Source organism: Phymastichus coffea, unplaced genomic scaffold (assembly GCF_024137745.1).
Source record: "Phymastichus coffea isolate CEN01 unplaced genomic scaffold, Cenicafe_Pcof_1.1 PCOF00156, whole genome shotgun sequence".
NCBI classification, from domain to species: Eukaryota; Metazoa; Arthropoda; class Insecta; order Hymenoptera; family Eulophidae; genus Phymastichus; species Phymastichus coffea.
In genome coordinates this window covers 76,785-98,881 of record NW_026706967.1, presented here as the reverse complement: position 1 = coordinate 98,881, position 22,097 = coordinate 76,785, and the positions used below count along the sequence as shown (strand labels likewise).

Sequence of the window (22,097 nt, the reverse complement as noted above, 5' to 3'; positions counted from 1 at the left end):
CTCACACTTTCACTATTTCTTATTGTAGGTACATTTATCAAGACACTACATGAAGAACAACCACAACTGAAACATGCATAATGCATATCTTAGTCTTATCATAAACTTTGCAAATGTATCATCACTATCACCCACATTATTATTTTTTTGAGGAAGTTAGCTTTTAAAAGAAACATAAATGTTTCAAAATAAAATAAGTTATTAAAAACAAAGAAAAGTATATTTGTGTAATTTATTTAGTAAAAGCTCAATTTTTCTAAGGAAACCTTAAAAAAATATCTAAAAATTTATTTTGAACATTTCTTACATATTTTAATTTTTTAATATCGTTTTTCGTAAAAATATTATAAGTTACTGAGCTCCTCTGAATAAATGAATCACACATTTATATGTGGTCATATAAAAACCATCATAATTGCATTTTACTTATTATACTCATAATTTTCTAATATTTCTTTAAGTAAGACTAACATGAAATTCAACCAAATTGTTAATATCAATGAATAAACTGATTACCTTGATATTTAGAAAATGTTCAAGTGGTATTCCTTTAATCATACTTGACAGATGAACTTTTATAGTACTTTCATAAAACATGAATTGTAAGATTATTATCATTATGGACAGAGTGATAAACTTGTTGTTTATTTTGTGTTTGCTTGATAACTTGAAAGGGAAGTTTATGAAACATAAAAAAGCCAAGTTTTCAGTAACCCTACGGCAGTCCTCTCCTTCCAGTGGTTTAAAACCAACAAACTGCAGACGTACACGGTTAGAATAAGTCCCCAGAGACACCAAGCAAGCAAAAGCGAGAGTGTTAGAAAGAGAGAGAGAGAGAGAGAGAAGGGGAGAGAGAGAGGGAGAGAGAGAGAGAGAGAGAGAGATGATGATGATGACTCGAGAAATGTCAAAGGATTACACTGGTCACTCTCGCCCCTGGGGTGAAAGGCATTGTATCTGAGCTAAAGGGATTACTAAACGTTTCTCTCGGTCGCGCGAAAAATGTTATGACACGCTAACCAAAAGACGAACAATGAGCACAAATTTTCCATGTATGCGCGAGGCACTGCGTTATTTATAAATTTCTGACTCGTCACTTCCCTTCATGGTTGTTTGCCTTTTTTGCCGATTTTCAAAATATAGCTACAATGGCAGTTTGATTAATGTCCATGCGTGACGAACCCTTCCATTGCTGAAAAATAGGACGTTTAGGTTGTTGCCGAGATTCAAATGTTAACGAGATTTTAGTTTGGGTATTATTTTTCTCTATTCGTTTCGCATTTTCCAAAAAGGAACATTAATCAAGCAACGAGTAAGACGAAATTTCATGAAATTTTATTATCTCATTAGGTATTTGAACGTACATTTGGGCATGGATTTTAAAAACTTCTTCTCGCTTTAAAAGTAGTTATTCAAAGATCTCGATTTACGACGCAATTGACATTACCGTCCTGGACAAGGAACTGTATTTCACAGGACCAAAACAAAACATCTCAACTTTTTCAACTTTTCCAAAGCTGCACAATCCGCATTTTACAGCCCGAGTAAAACGCGTGGCGACCACGCGCCAAACAGAAAAGAAGTCATCGCCTCCCGAAACCTTGACTTTCTGCGGGTGCATAAAAAAGCAGCCTCAGGTAGACAGTCAGGCCATGGCAGTGAACGTCAGCGTTTGGCCTTGTACGTAAAAGAAAAAAAAAGAAAAACACGAACCAAAGAGGCCAGGACTATTGCATTTGGGCCCCCTACCCTCAACGCTGACTTGTCTATCCGAATGACAGACAGACAACTCGTTATGCGATATGATCAGGCTACATCAGTCTAACCCCTTTTGTCGACGCATGGTGTGACGTCGTTACGGGCGGGGGGGGGGGGGATTAGCTGAATTGTATAAACGCTCAAGTGAGTGGCTACGCTTTGGAGGCGTGGGTGCTGAATCGATGCCTTGTGCCGGGCATCAAAGTGGCGTTATACATTTTCGTTTGGCCCGACACGGCTATATACTTGGTCGGGGAGGGAGAACCGCGCCGAGTTCGTCGAGCAGCGCCGACGCGAGCGACAAGTGACAGCTCGCAACGCAAATATATCTCCCGGAAAAATGGCAAAAGGTTCGGCGCAAACGACCACTCCGTCAGTAGCGTCAAGAACGAAAAGAGAGGAAGCTACTAAAATAAGATTTACTGTCAGCGTAAGCAAAAACTAATCTGATTCATTAAAAAGCATTAACTTCGGAAAAATAGTGGTCTCTCTCTCTCTCTTTACCTGCGTGACCTTTGATGCCATCCGGCGGCAGTAAAAAAAACCCGAGCGTATCGCGGGTTCTCGCGTGGCCGAAATCGTTGCGCTGGGAACAAGATAGATGTGAAAGGCCGGTAGACCAAGCGATGAGGCTTTCGATCGAAACAAGCCTTCTTACAGATTCGCTTCCACTCACAACTGTAAGGCAAGTTCCGCGAGCGCAAGCACACGTACGTTCAAGAAATTGGGAAGCGGCGCCGACGCACCGTGCCACGTACTCGATGGCGTTGGTGCACTGCCGAGCCGACGCGTTGCATTCGTCGGGGTGGAGCTCGAGCTAACGGCCGTGATCGCTACGATTCGCCGAATTCGACGATCGCCGGGCGTGTGTACTTTCCGAGGAAGCGTCTTCCGTAAATTCCGTCGGAAAGGCGAGTTTTGACAAGGCCAAGGACTGTTGTGACGCGCGCGTACGTGAAATGAAAATCGCATGTGGCGTACGAAGCGAGCCGCGCCCCGGGCCCCGGAAAATCCATTTTCTCATCGAAAGGCCAAAGGGAAAAAAGGACAACGGCCACACATGTAAGCAAAGAAACTCGAGAGCGGCGAAATCGGACACTGCCACGCACACTCGCGCGAGAGTCCTTTTTTCTGTATTTACGTAATCTGTAGTGCACTCTTTTTTCGGAGAGAGAGAGAGAGCGAGAGAGAGAGAGATAGACAGACAGGCAGAGACAGAGAAGAAAGAAGGACCAAAAAATGACCAGCTCCTACAATGTGATTTCCTCTTCGTTGCGTTCGCTTCTATTTGCTTCCGATGCATTCACTCTTTTATGCTTGCCTGTGTTTTCATTCCTTTTCCTTTTTCGATACGGGTTTTTTATTCTCTTTTTTTTTTAAAGTGTTTTCTGGGGATCGGGTGCGCGCTGATCGATCGAAAACCAATTCCAGAAGAAGTATCGGCGATCGGCGCTGCTTAAAATTCGCTCGAAGGAGAACGACGCATTGTGCGAAAATGCAAATGGGGCAGCACCTACGAGCGCCAGTTCACCTGGCGAATTTCTTTTATCCCGCGGCCGTTTTCGCGCGCAACTCGCTTGAGCGCCGAATACAGCGACGACGACGAGGAGGGTCAAAGAAATAAAGAAAGAAAAAAAAGAAAAAAGAAAGAGAAGCATTTTTCCCATGGCGAGTTACGCGGCCAGCCCCTTCTCTCGCATTGAAATCCGGAACCGAGTTGACTCTGTCGCGTACGTGCCTTCCATCTGTCCATCCCTCGGATCATCCCTTTTGTCCTCTCGCGCGCGCTCTCTGGCTGGTCAAGCTCGCTCTCGGCGTATTCGGTTACGCAATGTTTGTTAATTGTGAAACGGAACACCCGTCTACCTGCGCGTTGCGTGGGAAGCCAGTGCGCGCAAAAAGGAGGAGCGAGCCAGAGGGGAAATCCGAGTGGCCGAGTTTTCCCGAAAGAGCTTCTCGGTTTTCCTCGCCGCGACTGATCTAGATCCGATGGCCGCGCGCGATAACGCAACTCGGTCGTCGTCGTCTTCTTCTTCTTCGTCTTGTTGCTCGGCTCGATTATGACGGACAGATGGGCCGGCGCTCCGGTAACTCGATTACCCGCGCGCTCTCGCCGAGCTTATTACGTTCGGCTTCGTATCGCGAGCGCGCGCGTCGATCGCGCCGAGTCGCGGCGGGCTTTTGTCGGCGGGCACGGCGCGCGTCACCTGTCGGCCGGCGCGTCCGCGCGAGCCGAGCGCGAACTTGCGGCGGGCGCGTGTGGTCGCTCGCGGAGAGGCCTTAATTTTCTGCTAATCCGCCTCTAACAAATATTAATGGCCCAGCGATTCGTTCGGGAGCCGGAGGGCGCTGGACTGCTCCGACAGGAGGTCAGCTGTGCGAAACCGAAAACATCCCTATAACGCGATTTCGCTGACCAGTGCTCGTTCCCGGAATCTCGGGCGCCCGAACAATCGGGTTGCATAAAAGCCAAAAGAATAAGAGAGCGAGAGAGCGAGAGAGTGAGAGAGCGAGAAGCCCAAAGAAAGGAAAATAACCCGGCTACCGACTGGCACGAGCGCGATCCCGCTGGGCGTGCGTTTTCAAGCGCGAAAATCCATTTCATTTCTCCTTCGATCGCTATTGACAGCCCAAGATATACATATGCAGCTTCATTGTTTCCGCAAATGATGCGCTCTTCCGAGAAACCTGCACCGCGGCCGCGGCTAGCGTTTGCCTTCCCTTGCGAGTTCGATCGACTTTCCCTTTATTGTTTTCTTCATTCTTCTCCCACGGCCAACCACGCGCTTGATAAATGAACAATGCTCGCTAGTTGTCATTCCGTTCGACCGGCTCTTCAACTTGTTCAGTGTTCCGAGGCGACGGCGCGACCAACCAAGCGATATTGAAATGAAAACGCGCGAATCGCACGGTTGCGATCGGCTGCGCTCCACAATCGACGCGGCCCATCTAAATAACCAATAATCCATAAGAATGACAGGTTGCAACGCTAAATCATCGTTTAACCCCAGCAGCCGATAGACCGATTCATTATTAACACTCGAGAGCCGCCCCTCGGAGCGCGGGGATAGAAGAGCGAAACGAGGAAAAAAAGGAGTGTCAGCGCGAACAAAGGGCGCGCAAACACGCAAATTGCGCCTCATCGAGGAAAATTACGCGTCAGGCTGCCGGCCAAGTTTATCCCTGTACATCCCCTTCTGGAGAGCCACGCCAGGTACAATGGGGTGAACTTCCCACGCTACATATGTGCTTTTACCTGTGTCCGCGGCGATCTATACTGGGGTCAAACTCATCGGCGTGGGGTTGGAAGATTAAGCGCTGTTCATGCCTTACGAATTACCTGATGGCTAATTTTCAAGTAAGTTGTAGCAATTATCCGTACCATTGTTTTTGTGGCTTTCAATAATTTCCTTTAAACAAGCATCATCATTGAAATTGTTTACTTGCTGGAAAACCATCTCTCGTAGGCTCGCTATTGTTGATTTTTATTTGTTTTAAATGTACTCGTCACAAGGCTTCCAAGCATCTCGTGCATCGACAATTTCTTCACGTGTTATCAAAAATATCATCAAAATAACGTCGATGGCTAACGATGCAAACGTCAAAATGTCGGATCAGTTGTTACAATGTAAAAGTTGTGAATATGCGACGTTTGAATAATTTTAAAACGATGTAAGTCTCTCACAAGGGAAAATAAGCAGCCCATAGAGCATAAGTAAAGCCATATGCACAACACGAGAGGCGCACACATTTTCTCCTTTGGTCCCAGTCGTCCGCTCCGAAAGCGTAATATTTTCCCAAATCCACGAAGAGGTTCCGGGCTGGCGCGATTTTCTCACGAGGAGGGCAGGCCCTTTCGCCGGCCAGAGTCGGCGCGGATCCCCGTGGACAATACGGGTTGAAGTGGATCCATATATTATACATATTACGCCAGCGCGCAACCCTTTTTCCAGGTATACGGAAAGGATCATCCACTTGCGCGTCGTATGCAAAGTGGCTTTTGCGTCTGCTCGCGTGGATGTGTGTGTGGGAAAACAGGCGCAATTTCTGCGGACAAGAGAGAGAGAAAAAGGGATCGATTACGAAAACTGGGCTGCGTCATCTTTCAAGAGCGTGGGATCGCCTTGCTGCAGGTTTTACATCCCCGACGATCGATTATGCGATTTTCCATTCTCCGCCCCCCTTCCTTTACGTGAAACTTTCGAGAGCGCGTGGGACAGCATGTGCATCGGACGCTTTTTCGTTCGTTGGAGACGGACGGAGGATGACGATGGGGTTGCGCGTGATCGATTCTGTGGATTCGCAGGTGATTCGTCTGGTGAATCGATAGGTAACAACTGACGCTCGCAATGACGGGTACGCCTCAGAATGAAATGGAAGCTCGCGTTAGAATCGATCTGGATCGTGTTTTATCTTTTGAAATTAGACGAATGACTTTTTTTCCGATCGTCACGGCCCCGTGGTCCTTTTTATTTTGAAGATCTTGAAAAAGGTGTTTCAGCCAACGTCATTCCGCTAGGCTGTGAAAACAAATACTTCGCGGATGCGTTTTGGTAATTGAGTGCTCACAGCTAAACACATAATTACGATAAATCGTTTTCCGAAGAAGCCTTCCGCGGTACCAAAAAGCACGAGTCAATTTAGCATCTCGACACTTCCGAGCCGTCATCGACGCTGCCACGTCAAATAATCTCGGGCTGACCCATAAAATAAATTTGTTCGGTGAAGAGGGAAAAGCCAAAGAAAACCAGAAGCTTGTTTTCAAAAAGCAGAGAGATGATTTTCCGTTTCTCTCTCTCGCTCTCTCGCTCGAGGAGAGACGGAAGTCATCAAGTGTACGCCGTTCTCTTCCTCGCTCTGCCCGTTACGAAAATAGTAGGAAGCGAGAGCTGTCGAGTTTCACACGAACGCTGGACCCGTGATAGCCGCACCCTCGCGCCGCATGGTCTTTTGTTTTTCTAGTTAGGTGCTTTGATGGCAAATTGAGGCAGGTGATTGTGTTTTTTCGTGTCTATCCATTCACACAATAGCCTCTTTTTTTTTTTTTACAGACGTGGAAAACAACGATTACCGAAAGGTCTAGAAGAAAATGGAAAACTGCTGTCGGAGCTTGTTCGGCGGAATACTTCTAAAGTGCTATTATCTTTATTCGTGCGTTTCTCGTTCGACGGTAAAAGAATATCACGAACTGCGCGTCGATGCCCCTACTTAGCGATTTCGATTCTTCGAAGACGTATAACCGACCGCGACACTGAAATCAAGGCAGCCTTCGCGCCACGACATACTCCAATGAGGAACGAAAGAGATAGCCAGCCCTTCGTTTTCTCTCCTAAAGTTTTTTTTTCTCCGTGTCGCGCGGCGGATGCAAGCGCGCAGTGTAGCTTCCTCGGCATCGGTTGCACATGCGCGTAGAAAAAAAAAGGGCTCGAGTTGTTCGTCTTCTGGCGCTGGCCCCTGGAGAGATTATCCGGGTGCGCGCGACACCTGCGCCTATATCCGAATGATGACGGTTTACGCGCGCGACTTGTTTTGGATCGCTTTCTCGTGTTAGTACAGAGCACTAGACGACGCGACGAGGCGAGATTTATAGTGTCTTGACTTTTCCGGTTGAAAAGGCTCGCTGCGTCCTGTTTTCAGTGTGCAGCTTCTGAGGAAGCTGTCTCGCGCGATTAAGAACTGGAGGCTCACTTGGAAAGCGCTGTACTAGGGAACAACTATGGAAAAGCTAATGTGTTTACAATTTTTGAAAATTTTCTGAATAGCAATTCATTGTCATCACCGCTTAATAAAATCTTCAAGCTTCTAAAGAAATAAAACTGATAGCAAGGCAATTGTCATAGTAATTATGTAGTCACGAGTTACAATGTATCTACTTTTTATATCGCCTGACAATTAAAAGTTCATACGTGCCAAAAGAAAAAATTTTTTGAAAATGAAAATACTCGGAACTATGCTAAACATGACGTGATGTTATTTTTTGACAGACGTTTTTACAATAGTTGATATATAAGTAATATTCATGTCGTCAAATCACTGTAAAGCAGAGTTTTTGCACGTTTTCAAGCATTTTACGAACATGTGAAGTTCCAGTAGCGTTAAATTTGTCTTTAATTATTTTCATTCTTTTTTGACAAATATTGAAAAGGTTTTCAAAAAGTGATTCGATGAACGGTTTTTCTACTTTCTTTTCACGAAATTAACCGAGATCCAGTAAAGCCCAACATCTTCACGTTGTTCACTTGTTCGCGTGTTCACTGAACTTTGTACGTTGATTTTCAGCAGAGGTCAAAGTCTTAGTGTGAGATTATTTTGGATGAGCGAAGACTCTTCTTACTTTTTAATTTTCTTTGTCGATGGGGGTGAACGAGAACAAGCGCTCGTTACAAATAATTAGCATTGCTAACAGCAGGGAGCGATGTATAGACAGAATAAATACGCTGTCGTCATGTTTATTAGTGTTTTTATTAAGACTTTTAAAGTTACATTTTTAATGCATTTTCAATTTTGCATGATAACCGTTTCACAGGACTCATGTGTGATCTGAAATGAAGAATTGGTTAAAGATAGAGATTGGCAGCAATCACGAATTGACGATTAAAATTGTAAAATTTATACTTACTTTGCATGCAAGTGGTTTCGCACTCGTTTTGAGTCTTGAATCCCATGTTATTAGTCGACGCTGATTCGTATGCCACGCAGCAGTTTGTACTTTTAACGTACCGGTAAAATGTTTGCACGCTCCCATACTCGCTCTCTATTCCTCGTCTCTTACGGCTATACAATGGTCCGCAGCGAGTATCAGTGGATTCTTTAGATAGTATAATATTAATAAAGATACATATATAATAATAATAATAAAGATTTATGTTCCTATATATATTATATATACTATATATATAATATATATAGTGTGTCCTTCTCCACGGATTATTCGGACCGCGAGTTATCGCTCAGTGCGTGTTCTTCGAACAGAACTGAGACGAAGCTCAGCGATCAGAGTCGACGTTTGACTCGAAAGTACGGAGGTTGAAAATTCTCACTTTCAGAGAAGACCTCGTGGACGACTACGGTGATAATGAAAAGCAGGGCTAACGAGGTCAACTTCATCTTGCTGGATATTCACGTGTGCGAAGTTGCGTATTTCCGAACGTCTGTTCTGTTACTCGTCTATCACGGAGTTTATCTTACTATTTATACCTCCGGTTACAAGCGCGATAATAGACGTCATCGCGTCCGTGACTAATGCAGATAAAGCTCGTCGTGATTCGCCATTTGAGCAGCACTCGTTTCCTAATAATTTGACGGATCGCTCGTTATGGCAATGTACATGTATTTCCAACAAAGCCTTGTCCTCGTGTAACTGTCACGTCGTCGAGCAGCGCGCGATAACGTTACAATAAAATATTTTCGTAGAAATTGTTCATGTCTTTCGAATGATAGTACTTAACTAACATCGTCTTCTTTTTCTTCTTCTTCTTCTTTTTTAATTAACGCTTTCGTCTCGCGATGCTATGGAAAAAAATCTTTGAATGGATCAGCAACTTCCACTTATTTCTTTGATATGTGGGTCTAATTGCCGGCTTGCTGGATAGTTCCTATAGAGTATTTGAAATTATACATCGAGGCATGCACGCGTCTCCTGTTTTTTTTAATTTGCAAAAGCATCCGAGTCCGTTATGCGCGCGGCGTAAGTGGGTGAACGGAACCGCACTGGATTCCACCTGTTGTTGCTGCCTGTAAAGACGCAAATTGATACTTGCTCATTTCTTTCGTCTCCTTCCTTTGCCTTGGCGTTCTGCACAAGAGAGCAGCGAGCAGAAAAAAGGGGGAAGAGAAAAAAAAAGGAGCGAGACCTTGAATCCGTCGATACGCTCCGAGGAGACCTTGCAATTTAGGCGTCTGCCGCGTTCTGCAACATGTGCGATACTCCCCTAATTCTTCAAAAGAGTGAGAACACGCGCGCGACACACGCGCGTTTACACGTGCGCCACGCGACTGTCATTACCTCGGCCGTTTAGCAAGAGCAAAATAAAAGTTGTGAGAATGATGATGGACAGCTTGTGGATCGTTGAATTTTTCCAACTCGGCGTAAACTGCTGTCATCGCTCGATTGTCAATACCTTCGAGCGTGCGCGTGTCCCGAGAATGCAAATGTGCAAGACCGAGAACGGCTTATCGCGCGCAATAGCGGCGGCTTTTTATTAGTGATTTAACAAGTGTACGGGAAAATATCGCGAGCCTTCTGCAATAAAGTAAAGGCAATACACGTCGAGTAAAACTGAATAATACTATTGCATGGTCAGAAAACTTTCTCACAGAAATGCCGCGAGTTACGATTCGTTAACAAGTTCTTTACAGGGTGTTCTCGATTTTTCACCAAGCATCTCGCGGAGCCCTCGATAATGCCACCGCGTCCGACAACAAAATCATCGCGAGGTCGGGACGAACGAAACGTCCGTTCGTCCGCCGACGAAACAGAGACGTTAGTCCGAAGCGTACAAGAAAAAACGCCGTCGTAAAGGCTATCGCCGGTCTGAGCGGGCATAACAGATCGACAAACCGGGGGTGTATAGAGCTCGGCGATCGGAAAAGTATAAAGCCGCGCGCGTTCGATACATACGTTACACTGCAATTACGTCGTGGCGAGCGTACCGGTCGCGTGGGAGGAAAGAAGAGTGGAATAAATAGAGAGAGAGAGAGAGAGAGAGAGAGAGAGAGAGAGAGAGAGAGAGAGAGAGAGAGAGAGAGAGAGAGAGAGAGAGAGAGAGAGAGCGATTGAAGGAGGAGCATTACGCATGCAAATGACACGCTCGCGATGTTACCGCCAAAGGGACGCCCCGTTTTTGTTGCTTGCGCGCGTTGAACGGCTGCCGCGCGTCTTGGGGGAATTGGTTATGATTATGTTACGTGCGCCGGGCTTGCGTAATTAAACGTAACTTTCCACTCGACGAGTCGAACCATCGCAATTCGAAGTCTCAGAACTCGCCTCGAGATTGTTACGTTTTTTTTTTCTTCCGCAAACCTGTTTTGGTACTCGTCGACATATTGCCCGAAATTAGGGTTATTTTCGAGAGTCTAAAGAAGAAGACCACATGGCGCTGCCACGAGGTCCTCATCTATCACGTGGCTAGTCGCCGCACTCGCGCTCGAAAGGTGGCGCTTGATTAATACTATGGGTTTTCCAACGCGAGCGAGAGCGTGCCGCGTCTAATATCTTATAAAGACCCGGCTAATGGTTTTTTTTTATTAACCGTATCGACGCGTTGTATACGCCCGAATAAGTTGGATTTCCCGGAGGTCTAAAACAGTTCCTTTGATGAATTTTCTCTGCTGCTGCTGCTACTACTACTACTTCTGCTGCTGCTGCTGCTGCTACTTTACCTTCCACTTTGGATAATGATTCATTCGTCGATCGATTGATCCAAACACTGTCGATTTATATTTCAATACGTAGCGTCTTGCTTTTTTCTACCAAAATATGTTTCACGAAAGATAGTTAAATTAATGCCACTTTGCATACACATCTTGTTTACCATATCAATAGAATTTAATCACATATCATTTTCACGCCACATCCCTATAATTTAGAAAGAGGGAAAAAAAACAAACACAAAGACATATTCGGTGTCGTATTGAATCAATGTAACCCTTCCAAGACATCAGAAAGAGAGAGAGAGAGTGAGAGTGAGAGAGAGAGAGAAAGAGAGAGAGAGAGAGAGAGAGCGGTGCCGTCTGCTCTTTTTTTCTCGGTTTTTTTTCTTGCGTCTACAGCGTCGAGGGGGCATCCCACATGACGGCCGATGAAAATTAAGAAGGTCTTTGGAGAAAGAAAAAAGGATTGATGCTTTCGTTCACCGTCCAAAAGGGTTCGGTCTGCTTACCCGAGCTGTCGGAGCTTTTCACACGTGATTAACATATTTCCCATATGCTCTCGTGGGAGCTACGATTTTAAAAAGCGTACGTGATTAATGTTCTTCCGTGTCGACCGTTAAACGAACGACGATCGTGAATTACTAATGCTGCCGAGCGAGTTCTATATCCGCCAACGAGTAATTTGCCTCGAATGAAATTCTCTTTACCGAATCAATCTGAAAGGTACACAAACACGAGGCGAAAGGTAAACTTCATCTCAAGAAATTCAATGCGCCCTCCCTCTCTCTCTCTCTTTTTCTCTTTTTATGTGTCTGGCCTTAAAGGACCTTTTAATGCAGCGCGTGCGAAATGAAAAAGAGAATTCCCATGTACTCTTTCTCCCGGCCGGCGGCGAGCAGTTTTTCCTCGGAATTCTCGAGCGATCACTCGCATGAGCGAGCCCGTGGAAAAGCGTCGCTGCTCCGGCCGTACCTGTCCGCGCCTGCAGCCACCCTCGACGTGCCGGCTAAAGAGGCTTCGGCCCCCCGGCCAACGAAAGGATTGCGCATTGTTGACGCCCGCTGGACCGAGCTGCGCGCGTATACAGAGTGCGTAGATTGAAATCTCGCGAGGCAGGCCAAGGAAAAAGAAGATGAGAAGAAAATATCGATCGCTTCCCCTTTCTTCTCCCTGCGCTCGCGCGCGCGCGCGTTGAAATTTGCTCCGACTCGATAGCGATCGTAATCCTTAATCCTTTTTTGTCCCTCGTTGCGTCGACGCGATATTGAGACGTTTTTGTCGAGCGAAAACTCGATGGGAACTGCAGCGTCTTTCCTCGTTTCTCCCTATATATATGTGCGCGCGCGCGCGTGCGTGCGCGTCTCTCGTCGAGCAGAAGCGGAGCCGCTCTCGTTTGATTATCAAATTAACGGCGCCCATTCATCGTTGATTAGACCGTTTGCCCGCTCGTTTTTTGGCTCACGAAAAAAAGGAAAAAAACGCAGCTGTTACGCCGGCCAACACGCTTTCGCGCGCAGATGCCCTTTCGCCAGAGGCCCTCGAGAGCGGACAGACGGTGGGATGAGCGAGGAGCTTTCTCAGCGCGGCACGTGTGTCCGCCGTGCCCGCGTTCTCCTATTCTTTCGCGGAAAATATGCGTGTTGACTTGTCGTTCGTGGGCGCCTCTTGCAAACCAGTCGCGACTGCACGGACGGTTTATCCGAAAAAAGACGAGAGCACGTCGTTTTTTTCTCTTCCGGCACGAAATAAAAGAGAGACACGCGCTACTTCGACGTAGGCGTAAATTATTTTTACGATCGTACGGAAGAGAAAAGCCCAGTCGTACACGCGCACGCTCGTTAATGAAGCGCGACAGCTGAGCTAAAGAAGATACCGATCGTCCGAAAAGCAGAGAAAGAGAAAGGGGGAGAGAGAGAGAGAGAGAGAGAGAGAGAGAGAGAGAGAGAGAGAGAGAGAGAGAGGGGGAGATGGCCGAGACGTAGCAGTAGCACGTATCGAGAGGGAAATGTCCAATGGCAGAGAGATCACTTTCACTTTCTCATTCCTACGTAGTAGAAGTTGGTTTCTTCTGATTTTCGGAAAGAAACGAGTGCGACGAATCAACATATGCATGGCAGATGCACTCGATCGAAAAGAGCAACAAGAAAGAAAAAAATGAAAAAATAAAAAAGCAAAGAGAAAAAATGTATTTGGAAGCGCGATCAGTTCCTGGGGGAGAACTTGGCACTGGGTTTTTATCTGTGGACGGCATCGAGAGAGGAGTTCTCCACCCTGCTCGCGCGCACGCCAAAGAAGCTCGCATCTCCGGCGAAAGATTAGGACTCGTGCGCACTCGAGAGCAGGTGGAGCGTGGCACGTGCACCCAGCTGCGGAGGCAGCGCCCAGCATCCCCCGACAATTATCCTTTTTTCTTCGTTGCTTTACCCCCGGCACGGCGTCTTCGTCCTCGCGAGCGCCGGCCAACCGCGACGTCTTCGCTATGCGCCCGCCACTTAGCTATGCAGCGGATTTTCAGTGATCGATCTTTTCTTCTTCCTTTCACGAAAACGAGAGCCGAAGTGTGCATTCCTCGGTGATGAAGATCGCATCGGACAGCTCTGCGTGTTTTCAGCTGGCCGATAAGAGAAGGGACAAGCGTGATCAGTTAATAAACGTGCAACATCGATTTGGATTTCAGTCCGCTGAAAGGACTGCTTAACGCGGTGGTCAAGCCGTGCAAACGAGTGTACAACGGCCGAGCGTTCCGATTATCCGACGTTATCTCGCAAGTGCGACGCTTATTTCACGCGACGAGCCGTCCGCAATAAGCGAGGAACGGAGAGAAACGAGGATTTCGTCAAATCCAGGGTTCGTGACGAAGCCGTGGAGCGCCGGTTTTAACTCTGTCGAGCCTTTTGTCATTACCGCCTGCCCGAGGATTGATAATGGGCGCGACGCTTTTAAGCTACTCTCTTTCCGTAATGTGCAAGGTTAATCGTGGAAGAGCTCGAGGCACAGCGAGACAATATTCTGAAAATACCGAATGGCTAAAAGACCCCAGCCAGCTTAACTTACGACTAAATGATGCACACCAGCTTATTTATGTACTCGAGGCTTCGTGAAATCTATTTCTGGTGCGATGCTTCGTTGTTACTGATCGCAATGCTCACCTCGTCGAATTTCCGAAATTTATTTTTTTATAATTATTTTTCTCGTCTTATGAGACTTGTGTACTTAGCGTAGAAAACTAACAGGTAAAAGAAGCTAAAAACACGTTGAGTGCATATTTCAAACTGGAATCTTTTCTACTTAGTAATTTACCAACGCGATAAATGCATTTTATTACCCGTTACTTATCGGCTTCAAATTCTGCTTCTATACTACAGGATGTCATAACATTAAAAGCCAAATCATTTCTAATAGTTAAACAAATTATTTACTTTTTTGGTTTTTTTTTCACTTGCTGATAAAAATGTTGGCTCCTTGTAAGTATTCGAGCTTAACTTATAGAAATGTACATTTATAATAACTTTTTAAAGACGTAAAAATGAACTTGTTCCAAAACATCCAAACATTTCTCGTTGTCCTTCTGTCCCTTTCAATTGATCTTCAATGAATTTTCGATAAGGCGAAAAAACAACGTGCAATGATTGCTCGTATGCTCTATAAGGAGGACCTTCCACTGGTATACTACCTTGATTAATAGCCATTATTTGATTATTCTCGATGATAAGAGGACCACCGCTGTCACCCTGAAAGTAACGTACTGGAGTATTTATCGGTATTCATAATTTCAATGTTACAAAATTAAACTATAACTAACGTTTCCGAGTGTTATGTAGGGTGCATCTCCCGGTACTGGATTACCATTACTACAAATGATATCGTCTTCCAGAATATGTCTTGTCCGTAAATTTCCATCCAATCCTGGAACTTTTGGAGCGTTGTCGATATTCCTCTGGCACTCTTCCCTAGTTATTGTTCTCATCGCTGCTTTTTGCAAATATCGTGGGTGTTCCACATTAAGCTTTTCGCCCCAGCCAGTAGCTGTCACACTTTTGTTGTATAGATATTCTATCGGTGAATAGTTTAGCAATGCTAATCCTACTTGTCTGGCTATTTTCGCCCGTATGTCTTCCGTTAGCTATCGAACGACATTTACACGTGTATATAAGAATTAGATATTCAAGACTTGTATGGCGACTACTTTACCGTAACTACAGCTATGTCATAGCACGTATTTTGTCGTTTGAGCAAAGCACAACAACACTTTTTGAAGTTTTGCCATGACGCAATACTGAAATTGGCTTCCCAATTTCGTAAATCATGACCTACTTTAACAGTGTAATCATCAACGGTGTTAGGTCGTTCACATTTGCAATGCGCTGCTGTTAGTACATGCATCGTAGTTATTAACGCTCCTCCGCACACGTGATGGTCTTCTTCGTAATCGCCTGGCTCGGATTTTGTACTGATCGAGACTACGAAATCGAACTCGCGGGGTTCGGCTCTCTGCACGCGGTATCCCATTATTGGTACTGCATTCGAAAATACCAGTTTGCTATCTGCCGATCCGATAAGTAAAATGTTAGAACATTAATTAGCATAATTTAAAAATCTTTGTTGACTTACTGAAAATAGCGAAGCAATATACAAAGTAAAATGCAGTCGTCATTTTTGTGATTTTCAATAAAAAATAAACTAATCTCGAAAAATTCAAAGCCAAAGCGCAAATTCTACTCGAGTAATTGTGGACGCACTTGTATATACTTTTTTTTATACACCGTCAGTACGGCGTTCGTTTTAATACCACGATAAGTTTTTATTGCAGTTGAAACAATTTTTTTTCTCGATGTTTCTATGAATAACTCGAGCAAAATATCTCGACACGTTGAATATTCTTGAAGATTACAATGTGTCGTCTACTCTGGCTTCCTCCCTTGAATCGCTTAAAAGCGCAGCGTAACATCTACGCTATAGTAATCGGAGAAAACGAGCTGCTTTTATAGAAAGCGATAGTTAGCCAAGAGACGCATGGAGCTTGAGTAAAAGTGAAACAGAGAGCATGAAAAACACACAAGTCAAAACGTTTAGAGTAAAGAGATATATGTAGGTGAGAGTAGGACGAGGGATCGGGATGCATTTGTCTGGATGCGCGCACCGGGCCGTCATAATTCAACTTGGTGCACAGCCTGTTCAATCTAGCGGGGGCGCTTTTACCGCGGCGGGCACTTCCTCTCCCTCGGTTTCGTAATTTCCGAAACACGTGGCGCGAAAACTCGGGGAAGAGTTTAACGGGCGCTGCTGGCGCCGCTGACCAGCCCGTGGAAAAAAAGGGCTGGAAAAAAAGGAGAAGAAGAAGGAAGGATATTTATGGGCCGAGGCAGCTGATGCTCGCACGCGAGAGCTTTTCTTTTCCAGAAGAATGGCCAGCGCCAGCACGCGCCGCGATAATTGACTGCGACCGAAAGAATAGCCGACTCGGCTCGCTCTTTCTCCGTCTCGCGTGTGTATCCTCTCGGCTTCTTTCTTTGCCTGCTGCAGTCAACTGTCTGGACGATTTTTATCGCGATGATGGCTTTCTCTTGTCGCCGCGAGTGCAGTTGCCGAACGCTCGGAGCCCTTCCTGCTTTGTCGAAAGCCGAAAAATTAATTTTAAGGCTGCCGATAGGCGTGGCACCGGCCATCGCGAGGTGTCGGCCGAGCGCGAATTTCGTTGCGCGGAATCTTGCATGCGCGCGCGACAGAAACGTTAATAGCCTGCGAGTGCTGTCGATACGAATGACTTGCATCACAGCACCAAATAATCAAATAATTTTCGATTCGTGTGAGCATCGCTAAAGTAATTACAATAATCTCTCGCGTAACATCCGACATTATTTTTCCATTCGTTTGATGCAACGCATTTTTAGGTAAGTGGTGACAGGCGTCAATTGTGGAAAAAGGAATCATCGCTGCGTCACTCGTCTATGTACCTCAGCTCGATTCCTGTAGCCTGGAAATTCAAGCACTATAAAATCTCATCTCTTTCTCCCGCCGCGAAAAATAAGAAAAGAAAGAAGCTTTTAATCCGAGCGTCGCGAGATCCCGTAATCCTTTGCTTTCCCAGCGGACGACCAAGAGAAAGAGAGGAAACCCTTTTTGAAGAGAGCAAATCTCCGCGTGATGAGGCTCCTTTATACCACGCAATCGCGTCGGTGGCTGCAAGCGCTTTGACACCCCTTTGAAGGCGCGATCGAATAAAAGAGAGAGAGAGAGAGAGAGAGAGATCTGAGCGCCTACGCAAGCGTGAATATAGGAAGGACGGGTCGCGCAGACCGCTCGATTGTTTTGGTTGGGGATCGAGGCTGTGCGCAGGCAAAGTCCATCGCGGACCGCGACGGGGTAATGAGCGCTCGAGTGGCCGAGCAGCTCGCGCGATCGATGTTCCATTTGCGGTCGTCGAATCGAGACGGCGAACGGACTCGACGCGCGAAACTGCGCTTACGATCGGTTTCGGTGACCACTTCACTCTGCGACGCGTAGGCGGATTAAAGCTCCCTTTCTCTCTCGCGCGCGCCCAGTCGCGATCGCGTTTCACGTGCTACCACCTTTCAATGAGTCCTCGGCGCAGCGGCGCGCCTCCATTAGCGCTGCCGCGCGCTTCGATGTGATGAAAGGGGGCGAAAACGCATTGCCACTGAGAGGCTTTTGTACATTGTGCGCGAGTACGTTTTCCGATGCCAAAACATTGCGGCTTTTTCTTTTTTTTTTTTTTTTATTGTGCGCGTCTGTATTGGAGTTTCACGCGGAGCGGGAGAGAAAGAGAGACGCTTATTGATCTGGATGAAAATGGATCGAATGGTTCTCGATGCTGTTGCCGCTTGCGTGGTGATTTTTAAGAAGGACGTCGAGTCGAGGCGCGCTCTCGCTTATTCTTCTTCCTCGAGGTTACGCAACCCGGCACAAAGTGCGAAGATGAGCGTTCTTTCTCGTATCCTTTTAACGGCTGCTATTTAAATTTTTTCACATCACAAATCAAAGCACACATCCTGAAAATCGCTCGCTCGCGAACATTGTGTTTCCTTCGAGAAAATGAAGGAAAAAACGATGTAGTTCAGGGAAATATCATCGACCTACAATCGTAAATTATCCTCGTTTCAATAAGCCAAAAACCGTAACTCGCATTCCAAGGCGATCCACCCCCCGAAAGCAACAACAACAAAAAGAAGTAAGCGCATCTCCTACCGAGAATCGCAGAAAAAAAAATCCTAACTGCACACAGGCCAGAGTGGGAAAGAGAGAGGAGGCTCCGTTGAAAAATTCTCGGTAGCGGTACTCCCGGCCGACTGATTTATAGGTCGCCGCGCGTGCAACCCTTCGCCCTAACTCGACCACCGAGAAAGTAGCGTGAAAGGCGAGGGCTGGTCGTAGAAGGCAGCGTGCACGGGCTCGTAATGTGCTGGTTTTTGACTTTTGGGGGCCCCTGCCTGGCTCTTCTCGCCAGGGTCAGGAGCTGTCGCACACTTTATCGCTCGCCCGATGAGATAAGCCGGAATGCCAGATCTGTCGCTTCCACATGCTTGCAACCTCGATGCCTATCTCGGCGCGCAGCTTCGAGCGCCGTTCCCCCGTGGAAACTCCTCTCGGCGACGCGCGAATCGATCTTGCACCTCTTCCACGCCGATCGACCCGCTCGCGCGAAGAAAGTAAACGCTATCGGCGAAAGAAGCCGTCATAGATTTCCAGGAACCGTGGGCTCGCGCGCGCTCCGCTGACTTATCGGCACTGAGCGTCTTAATGGCGAGAGCGAGAGAGAAAGAGAGAGAGAGAGAGAGAGAGAGAGAGAGAGAGAGAGAGAGAGAGAGAGAGAGAGAGAGAGAGAGAGGCAGAGCGACAAAAACGAAAACGTGAAATTGTGTCGTCTAGTAATCTCCCGCGGCGCGAGCGAGCGCGGTTGTCCGGGACCATTGTCCAGTTGGTGTGGTGGCGGTGGTGGCTATGCTGCAACCGGAGAGCCTTCGCTTTTCGCCGGAAAGGAAGCCATCACTCTTTGCCCCCTTTGCGCACACGCAAAAGGAGCGCGGCCTGTCTTCTCTCCTTCTGCCGCTTCTTTATTTTTTCTTTCCCCGCCCCCTCCCCTCGCCCCCGCAGCTGGGAAACACTGCCGTCTTTGTCGACTTTTGCGCGCGCGCGCGCGCGCAGCTGATCGCGGTCGCGCGTACCCGTTGCAGGGTAAAGTGCATCCGACTGGCTCGTCCGTCGCTTATGCGCATCAGCTCTCGCGTGGGCTGCTTTGAGACGTCGACTCCGTTGCTGCGTCGCGGCGTTCGCCGATGACCCGCGTACGCCCGGAAATAAACTTTGAATACGTCACGAAACAATGGACACTTGGAACAATTCAGGCGGCAATGACCGAAATTTCGCCCGCGGCAGATGTGCAGCGAGATCGAGGGTGCACACCCCCTGAGAAAGAGCTTTGAATTTCGATGGACTGGTAATGCTACCGTAATGCAATGTGCATGCATCTGCCGAGGATGTAGGACAAACTCTGACACAAAGCCACGGCCAGTTTCTAACCCCGAACAATAAGTTGCGCCACGCAATCTTCTTTCGTCCAGTTTCTCTCGCGAAGGCTGCCTCACGAGCACCGGGAAACATTTGGATCTCGAAATGTCGAACTCTTCGTATTATCGAGTCTTGAACATTTCCGAATGATGCGGTGAAGTGTTTTCGCAATTTGACAAATTGTCTGCAGACTTAAAAATACCGAACGACGCTTTGCGTTCGATGACGATGAACGACTACGCTAAAACCTTGATAATTTTCTAAATTTAACCTCTCGTGTAATGAAATCAGCTACGGTTGTCTGGCACTCTACCAAAACCCGGTATTCGGTGACGAAAAGTCGAACAACAGGCATTTAGTTGCTCGTCGTCAAGATGCAATTACAAGTTTTTATTCAGACGGATATTTATCAAGTCTAATGAAATTCCAATAGTTCTCGACAGCGCAACCTTATTCATCAGGGTCGAATTGCTCGCCGTTGGCAGTTTCTTTTTTCTCTCTCGTTTACGACTACTCGTGTTTTCGTGGAGTGCGCCGCGCACCACTCGTGGAGCAGCGGCCTCGTGAAAGCGTCACCTGAGCTCATAATGGACGTAATGTACTCAAGAGCGAAGAAGATGAAGGGACCGGCGTAACAATGCGCCGTGCGCGTATTATCGCGGCTGAGTCATCGGCAATAAGCGTCAGAATCAAAACACATCTTCGTGTCCTCGTGCGTCGTTCCCCCACTCGCCCCAAGGAGAAGAAAAGAAAGAGAAAAGTAGAAAAAAAGAAACAAAAGAGAAACGCGAGAAATTCAGTGGGATCGCGCCCACGCCGAAGAAAGGGCAAGCGATCTACCGCAGGGTGCCACCTGCGCCGAAGGGTTAGGCGCCACGTCACAAAGCTACCTGCCCGTGGCCGCGCGACCAAAGTCAGATGGCAATCTGCGGAACGCGCGGAGCCGCTCGTCTCTCGCGCGAAATTACAGAGGCGGACGGGGCCGGCGACTTTTCCGTAATTGCCGGTCCGTGAACGACGGCGGCTTAGCCTAATGCCCCCGTTGCGAGCGCGCGCCAGCTCTCACCCCTTTTCAATTATGCCGCGAGAGGCGCAGCCTCGTCCATCGGGACCGGCCTTTCTCGTCCGAGGATTCGTTGCTTTTGCGATGCGATCGCGCTCGAAGCCCGGCTACGTCTCTCCCCCGGGGACTGCGCGCCTGCGATTTTTCAGGAGCTCGGCCCATAGCGATGCTTTCCCTTTACCGGGAAACAATGAATTTTCATCAGTTTCGAGAGCTGCGGATCGCGGCGAACGGGGGCGCAGTGAGAATGCTCGGTCCCATCGCGGGCCGCGCGGCCCAGGCCCATTATGTAAGATCATTCGGAGACTTTCCGTTGCATGCATGAATATCAATCCGGACCCTCGACCTGGGCGAGCCGGGAGAGCACGCGACAACAAAGCACCGAGGTCCACCCTCGGAGCAGCTCGCGCGTCAGCGTGGAAAAGGAGAGGCGACGACCAAGAAAACCGACAGGCAGCGAGAGCATCGACGAAGACGCGAGGCGCTCCACTTCACCCCTAAAACCCGTATCGATCAATCGGCCGGGGGGCACTCGACGCGCGCTCCGGAAACCAGAATTTTCCGGCGTGAAATCAAAAAAAAAGAAGAAAAAATCCCGTCGACCCGTCGCACAATGCAGCGCGCCGGAATAAGAGACGAAGAAGCTCGACAATGCAGCGCAAGAGCAATCAGACCTTGGACCACGCGTGCCGCGTATTTATTCCGGCTGTCACTTTTCTTCCTTTTTTTTATTTCTTTCCGGGGCTGTGTGCTGGAAGCCGATCACCTTTTAAGGCTTATGCCCAGTCTCGGGCGGCAGCGCGCCCTGGCTATTTTCGTTCCTTATTATTTTCTTCTCCGATCTTTCGCTCGTCGTGCTTCGCTATTTTTCTTTCGAGCTCGAGCAGTGCTGGCTGCCGCATCGCCTGCAGTGCTTCGCAATCAATGGACGCGCCTCTTTTTCGATGCACGGACGCACGAGAAATCCCGTGCACGTTGCACAGAAAGCGCGAACGTCGACCGTCGTTGTCGGTGTCAACCATTTTTTTCTCTCCATTTTTACCTTTCAAAGGCGCACTCGTTCTGACAACGAGTTCCTCGAGACCAGCTGAAATTGGAAGCACGGCCCGACACGGCCAAACGAAAACTCGTTCGTGAGCAGCGGCCGACACGACAATTACGATCGACGCGGCACGCGATCGAAAAATCCCCGAATCATAATAGTGCAGCGGGTCTGTTTTCTCTCTCTCTCTCTCTCTCGGATGCAGGCATGAATTTTAAAATCTCGCACGCACGCGTGTCGCTGAGCTCTATTATGTAAGAAATCGAGCGAAGAAAGGGCCGAAGACGACGAGGACAGCGGCGGCGGCGGTGTCGGCGGCGACGACGAGGTGACGCG

The 22,097-nt window shown here is 47.5% G+C and overlaps 1 protein-coding gene and 1 long non-coding RNA gene across 7 annotated transcripts; both read right to left on the bottom strand.

The window, feature by feature from the left end:
* Window positions 1–8,201: 8,201 nt before the first annotated feature.
* Window positions 8,202–14,366, bottom strand: LOC131672671 (uncharacterized). 6 transcript variants are annotated; one of them, XR_009302654.1, is made up of 6 exons: window positions 14,185–14,365; window positions 9,764–13,741; window positions 9,612–9,667; window positions 8,799–9,492; window positions 8,378–8,566; window positions 8,202–8,298 (listed from the first exon to the last, which is right to left on the bottom strand). It is a non-coding gene; the product is annotated as an uncharacterized LOC131672671 (long non-coding RNA). The 6 variants fall into 6 exon arrangements; XR_009302653.1 differs by having other exon boundaries at window positions 9,612–13,741; window positions 14,185–14,366; XR_009302652.1 differs by having other exon boundaries at window positions 8,799–9,667; window positions 14,185–14,366.
* A 56-nt stretch (window positions 14,367–14,422) lies between these two features.
* Window positions 14,423–15,866, bottom strand: LOC131672700 (prostasin-like). The gene is made up of 4 exons (XM_058950095.1): window positions 15,742–15,866; window positions 15,322–15,674; window positions 14,933–15,253; window positions 14,423–14,861 (listed from the first exon to the last, which is right to left on the bottom strand). Exons 1-4 carry the CDS (start codon window positions 15,782–15,784, stop codon window positions 14,643–14,645), a joined length of 936 nt encoding a protein of 311 aa, XP_058806078.1. The 5' UTR covers window positions 15,785–15,866; the 3' UTR covers window positions 14,423–14,642.
* Between the last annotated feature and the right edge of the window lie 6,231 nt (window positions 15,867–22,097).